This window comes from Lathamus discolor, chromosome 1 (genome assembly GCF_037157495.1).
Source record: "Lathamus discolor isolate bLatDis1 chromosome 1, bLatDis1.hap1, whole genome shotgun sequence".
In the NCBI taxonomy this organism is placed as follows: Eukaryota; Metazoa; Chordata; class Aves; order Psittaciformes; family Psittacidae; genus Lathamus; species Lathamus discolor.
Genome location: NC_088884.1, coordinates 91,295,948 through 91,302,942, shown reverse-complemented (window position 1 = coordinate 91,302,942; position 6,995 = coordinate 91,295,948). Strand labels below are relative to the sequence as shown.

The following is a 6,995-nucleotide window of genomic DNA, read 5'->3' as shown; positions in this document are numbered from 1 at the left end:
CTGAAATCCCTGTATGCTTACAACGTACCTAACGTGTTGTTAGTGTTTCATTACGCTTCAGAGCAGTCATATACACGTAACACTGTATCTTTGAACAATTCTGTCACCTCGCACATTTAGAAATTGGTGAAGACCCCATCCAGAGCCTTCACCCTAACAAGGCCGGGTCCGGATGGCTCTTCCCGCCGCCACGAGATGGCGCTGCCCGCCGGTGAGGCCGGTGGATAGACCCGGGAACCGAGATAGACTCGGCAGAGCCTCGGGACCCCGTTAGGGACCCCAGGATAGACCCCGTCCTTCATCACTAGCACCGCTCCTGGCTCCAGGGAATGCCGGGATCTTGGGTGTTGGAGAAGGGCAAAAGAAGGAGTAGCGGCGGGTTGAACAGCACCTTTAAATTCCGGCTGACACCTCTGTCCCAGCTCCCTCAAATCTCAATCAACAAGCCATTAGAACTCGACAGGAGTAAAACTAAATCCTCATTTAAGTGTATTTATCCACTCCCTTTTCTCTCTTTCAAATGCTAAATCCATTTCAGCATATGCCCCTTCTTTTTCTCGCCTTTCTCTAAAGACCAGCAGCCTGGACCACTCTTGTAAATATGAAAGATGCTAATCATATGACATATCACGTCTCAGTCGGAGCCTGGAATAAAGCCGTGAGATTTGGGATCATTGCCTCCAGACAACAGCTTCATCAGCCGGAAAGTTGGGTTTTTTTTCTGCTTTCCTTCAACTCTCAATTCCCTCTTTGTCTGCAGCCAACTTGAGCCACCCCAGCCATATGGTTCACTCTGTGTTTTCTTAGTTGAAGCCTGAATTGTTTGTGACTTGCGAAGGGGTTCTTTTTTTTCTTTCCTCCTTTTTTGGGGAGGGTGGGGGGGGAAAAGTGTGTGTGTATAAAGACATAGAAGAGGTTGCCCTGTACTGGGGCAGCTTTGCAGGGCTACGAGATGTTCCTCATGTGTTGGTTTCAAACACTCCTTCTGCAGCCACTTCACTGCTCTGCCTAAGAGCCATGAGATTGAACCCTCAGCCACAATAACAACCCCAGTCCCAGGGATCTTACTCTCCCTTTGGTTATTTTTCCCTTTGATGGATGGAAACACCTTCTTAAAATGTGATTTGTTTCATTCAGACTCATCTGCGGCCCCAGTTTGCATTTGTCTGCAAAACAAGAGAATCCACCTCCCAGCAAATCCCTCCTAGAAATGCCTTGACTAAGAGAATCTCTCAAGTATTTTCAGTAAGGAAGAGCAGCTTTTAAGATCCATACAAGGGAGGAGCTGAATGAGTTTGGTGCACTCCAGTTTAGATAGACCCTGCTTGCTAGCAGCCTGCCAAATTTTCTTTTTCTCCTTCCTCACACAACCCCCTTCCTCCCCAGCCGCAAAAAAATAATAATAATAAAAAAAAAAGCCCTTTCACCAAATCATTAAATACTACAGAGGTGGTCAAGCTAGTCCTGCTTTTCAGGCATTCAAGAAAGAAAAGGGTCCTTGAAGTTTAGAAGATGCCCAAGGAAAACTCATTGAATGACATCAAAAGACTGAGTTTCCATAGCTGTTGAAGCACGAGAGCCGTGTAGCTGCACAAAGGCGGGTTGGGGCAGTGGGACTGTCCCACTTCTCTATCCCAGCACAATTGGGTCACTGAAATAGGGAATTAATTACCATTGGAGAGTGGGCAGCCCATTCACTGCTGGCTGAGTTTTATTAAACGCCAATATAAATAACAAAACAGCTCTTGTGGCTGCACTATTCCTACACGCCAAAGGAAGGATTATGTTGGGGATTAACATCTTAAAGTCTATGAGACTTTCTGACTCAAGGCTCGGAGCTGGTAATCGTATTTGTCTCCTGGTTCAGCGATTAGTGCTCCCCCTTGCGCACCTTCGCCTGGACAGCCAATGTCCCTTTTTGCAGGCACTGGGGTTTTCACACAATCGGCTGTTCTTTTTCCCACATCTATAGAAAAGAATAAGAAAACTGAAGCGTGTTCACACCGTCCTCAAGCTTCTTCTCTTCTTCATGGGAAAGGAAGGACCAGCGGCCTTTTTTCACAAGGCAGGGGAAGCAAGCCCTCGTCGGGGGGGAGCAGGGTGGCAGAATCGCTCTGCAGGCCTGCACCTGCCATGCAAATCCACCGGGAACAATCAGCCCTCAACGAGGGGCTTGGCCGGGGGTGGGGGGGTTAGGGACAGATTCTCCTTGCTTCGATCCCAAAACGAATGCTGAACTTGCTACTGCAGGTTGGGATGGGGGGCTGCTCCCCATCCCTCTGGAAAGCACTTTTGGCTGCAACATTCACTGGGTGGTGTTGGGATGGACCTAGCTGGGGGGACCATGGCACCGCAGCAGCCTCCAATTTCTCCCTCTGCACCCCAATACCCTGCTGGGGGGGGACACACACATTTTTCCCCCCGCTTTAAAAGCAGAACCATCACACTGCATTGTGGGTGCTATCCACAAGGATTGGGGGTGCCCTGGTCCCCCAAACCCTCAGGAGACTCCTGAGGGGCCTCAGGATACACAGTTGGGAGGGGTGAGGTCAGGCAAGCCATTAATGCTGGCTCACAACTTGTGAGGTCGGAGTGTGGACAGACTGTATCCAAAGGTCTCTCAGCAACACAGACCCTAAACTTTTAGGGCTACTGGGTCACCTCAGAGTTCAATCTTCTTACAGCAAACAAAGCCTCTCTGAAGGTTTCCCCCACTGCCTCCCACACACAAGCTCAGTGTCCTTTATTTCTGGGCTGTGTGATAAGCTTAAATCATTGTGCTCCCATTTCTTGATTGTTGCCTATTTTGTGTCTTTGTTCCCGTAAAGTAGGATTGAGTCTTGCAAAGGGGCTGAAGTTGAACAGTTTGACCCTTGGAAGATAGTTCAGGCAGTGGGCAGTGCTTCCTCTCCCCCCACTGCTCCCAGCAGAGCACCTCTTGGCCGAGCAGCTCAGCCTGGGCTGGCCACAGACCACACAAGCATCCCTTGGACCCTGACTCATCCTCAGTCAACTTCTGCTAAACCCTGTGGAGAAAATCTCTTCCTCAGGGAAGTGGGGTGAACTCCAAAAGCTGCCTTGATGCTCTCAGCATTGACAGGAGGACACAAATCCCACCAATGGGGTGTGGGCAGTGGGATGGACTGGCCTGGTCACAGGTGACACTGCGACACACTTTAAGGTGCTGAAAAAGGAAGAAGGTCCCTTTGTGTCACTCCATTGTGATGCCAAGGGGACCTACAGGTTTCCATTTTTCAGTAGGAGGGGAGGGTTAAAATCTCCTGGTAGAGCCTTCAGATTCTATACAATTAGAGATTTTCTAACAGATCAGGTAAATCCCAGTGAGCAGGTGGTACCTTATCCCACAGCAGAATGTCTCCACACAGCCCTCAGCAACATGCTCACTGAGACTTTACCTCTGACATCTATTTTCTGCTTTTTTACCACTGGCAGCAAATAAAAATCCATTTCAGAGTCTGACTCCCCAGAGTGCCTCAGTGACAGAGCTTCCATGTGGGGAGGATGCCATGCTACCCCTGTCCTTTCCCTTGCCCTGACCCGTGTGGGTCCAGTGGGTGCCAGGCCTGGCTTTCTGCCCCAGTGGGAGCTCTGAGGGAGAAGGGATGGCATCGGGAAGCTCTCCTGTTAGATTCTTCCATAAGCAAACTATTCCAAGTCCTTGGTTTAAGCCATTATTTTTCATTAGATGAGGCACTGGTGTCAGCCAAAAGTTAACAGGGCGACTGTGTCTGTCTGACAAAACAAACACAGCTTGAACCCTACAGTGGGTAATACCAGAAACAGTCCACTATAGAGCACGTGCTTGACACACATATCACAAAATGGTGTAGAAGTGTATTATGGTGCTCTTCTTTTAATAGAAAAAAAAAAAAAAACAAAACACCCCTCTATTGTCTGACACTGTCTCTGTATCTCCAGGTTAGATTTTAGGAAATAAATGGAAGCTTCAGAAGAGCTACTAACCTACACACACACAACCACCAGGAACAAAAAGCCAAACCAACATCCCCTTGACACAACAGCCTGTAAAGTGGGGGGGGGGGGGCGGTGTTAAGAAGTATTTTACAGCCCGTTTTGTACCCAAGGGTTGCGTCTGACAGCACCGAGCCCACACAGGCCCCTGCTGCTCCCGTCAGGCTTTGTTCTGTTCCATGCCAAAACCAGCTGCAAGCGGAGGGGAGAAGACACAAGACAGCCTCCCCATACCCCAAAAATGGGGGGAGTGTATCCCTCAAACGTGTATATCCGTCCCCTCCAGCAAGCACCTCTACGCTCCGAACCCCGTTACTTCCCCCCTAAAATGACACTGCCCCTTCGTCAATAAAGCGGCAGTGAGGGAGCCGGCACGCGCAGGCCGCGCCGATTGGACGGCGGCGGAGCTTCGCGACCACCCTTCCCCTCCAAGCCTTTCCCGCTGTCTCCATTCATTAATAAATTAGCGGCACGCTCCAGCCGAGCGCGAGGTCTCCGTTCGGTTGGGGGGGGGGGGGTAGGAGGAGGGGACGATGATGATGATGATGAGGGGATGAGGGATGAAGTGGGGGGAGGACGGGACACACGGACGGGAGCCCCCGCGGGCAGGTTTGATTGTTCCCCGCGGGATATATAAGGGGTGTTAAGGAGCGGTCGTGTGCCAGACACGCAGCCGAAGGGCCCCGGGGCGCGTGCCACCGTTGCCCCCCTTCTTTCTCCCCTCTCCACATCCACCCGACACCCCCCTCCCCACCCCCCTTCACCTCACCGTTACACCATCGCGCTTTCCACCGTGAGGCGAAGGGGAGCGTGCCCGGTGCGATTCCGGTGCCGTCTGTGCTGCCGCGCAAGATGCCGGTGAAGGCGGAGGGGCTGTCGCGGCCTGCCGAGGATGAGCTGCTGATGCTGGGCTTGGCCTCGCCCGCCCCTTCCCCTTCGCTGCCGTCCAGCGCCGAGGAGGAGGAGGAGGAAGAGGAGGAGGAGCCGCGGCCGGTGGTGGAGGAGGAAGTGGCGGGCAGTCGCGGTGTTCGGCGGCGGGCGGAGGGCAAGCGGCGGCCGGGCCGGAGCCGCGGTACCCCTCGTACCGCGGAGACGGCGCAAAGGCTGAAGCAGAGCCGTCGGCTGAAAGCCAACAACCGGGAGCGCAACCGGATGCACAACCTGAACGCGGCGCTGGACGCCCTCCGCGACGTGCTGCCCACGTTTCCGGAGGACGCCAAGCTCACCAAGATCGAGACCCTCCGCTTCGCACACAACTACATCTGGGCGCTCACCGAGACCCTGCGGCTGGCGGGCGCCCCGCCGGTGCTCCCGGGGGTGGCGGTGGGAGGAGCGGGCAGCCCCTCCTGGAGCGCCGACACCGCCAGCCCTGCGCCCTCCGCCTCTCCCCGCGCTTGCACTTTATCGCCTGCCAGCCCCGGAGGATCCGCGTCGGATGCCGAGCACTGGCCGCCGCCACCGGGACGCTTCCCCCCCGCCACGGTGCCGCTGCCCCGCCGCTGCCTTTAGCCCGGTGCTCCCTGTCCCTGTTCCCACCATCGGGATGGCGGCATCTGCGCCGCTTCCCACGGCTCTGGACCCGTCACCTGCCAAAACCAAACTTCTTGTTTTCCCCCTCCGATATGCACTTTGTCCAGCTCCCAAGTCTGTGACCGCGGCTTTCCACACCCCCCCCTTCATTTCGCTCTTCGCCTTCAACCATCTGTCCCGTAGGATTTCTCGGGGGGGGGGGGGGGGGGGGGGGAGAAAGAGGGTTAAAACCCCCCACACCCCTAAAGTGTTTTTTGTTAGCGCTCCGGGTTAGAAGTCATTGTATAATTTGTAGGCTTTGTGAGGGCTGAATGCAAGCGTGGAAATTTAGGCTGAACTCTTATCAAAAATTAAATAGAGACACCCCCCCCACCCCGGGTGGGGGGAATAGGAATAGGGACGGAGGACCTCCTCATGCATTATTTATTTTGACCCTTAAGGGGACAAGGAACTCCCCCCTTCTTTCAGGAGATGAAAAATAAATCAACAGACTGAAAACCTCAACAGACACAGGACATTACAGTGATCAGCTGCACGTGTGTTCACTGTTTATTTATTATAAAGGAAGATTTCATGGAAAATATGTATTTTTTTTATAATTTACAGAGTTTATTCCACTATGTATTTACAGCTGAAGAGCAAAGAGATTGTTTTTGTGATAAAATATAAATAAAAAGCTCTAATTTTCATATATTTTGGGCTTGCTGCTTGTTTTGGGGTTCCATACCAGGAATTACGGGCCTGGGGGGCTGATTCCTGTCCTGGTTTTGGGTGTAAAAGCCTCAAAAATTCTGCCTTCGTAGAAGAAACCCCTTTTTTTCTGCAGAATACGAAGCTCTTGTAGGAGTCAGTTCAGCCCCAGAGTGGGGCCAAGAGGCCATTCTTTAGGGCTAAAGCTCCTTAGGGAGACATGTAGCCAAACCAAGGAAAAATTCCCTATTTTTTTGCAGCCAAGCCAATCTTCAAATGGGTTCTAGATGCTAAAACACATGCGGGGCTCAGCCTCCACCTCTCATCATGGCATTTTGGTTCTTGGGTTCCTTGTGTGGCTCATAATGTGAAGGAAACCAGCACTAAGCACAGTAGATAAATATATACATTCAGTGGAAGTTTACTTATGGTTTAATTTTGCCTCGATACAGAAGATTTTGTGCAGTGAATGTGTGTTGCATGGATGGATGGATGGATCCAACGGCACCGACCCAAGGACATCGCCATGGAGGAAGATGAGGGGATGCTGGAGGCCACCGATGCCCCTCAATCATCCCCCCCATATGCCTGGGAGCACTCTGCGACTTCTGGGTCCGAACACCTGGAAATCATTAAATCCCAGTGGAGGCGCCTGAATGTATTAATTAAATAAAAGATGCAGCCTGGTGCCTTCCCCCGGTCCTGGGAGTGTGAAACTCAGTGCTGGGAGTGACAGCCTCAAAAGGGCAAGAAGGAGAAAAAAAACAACCCCAAAATGTGTG

The 6,995-nt window shown here is 52.3% G+C and overlaps 1 protein-coding gene across 1 annotated transcript; it reads left to right on the top strand.

Annotated features, from left to right (window-relative positions):
* The first annotated feature begins 4,796 nt into the window (after positions 1–4,796).
* On the top strand, positions 4,797–6,216 carry NEUROG2 (neurogenin 2). The gene has a single exon (XM_065686108.1). It carries the CDS (start codon positions 4,846–4,848, stop codon positions 5,500–5,502), a length of 657 nt encoding a protein of 218 aa, XP_065542180.1. The 5' UTR covers positions 4,797–4,845; the 3' UTR covers positions 5,503–6,216.
* The last annotated feature ends 779 nt before the right edge of the window (positions 6,217–6,995 follow it).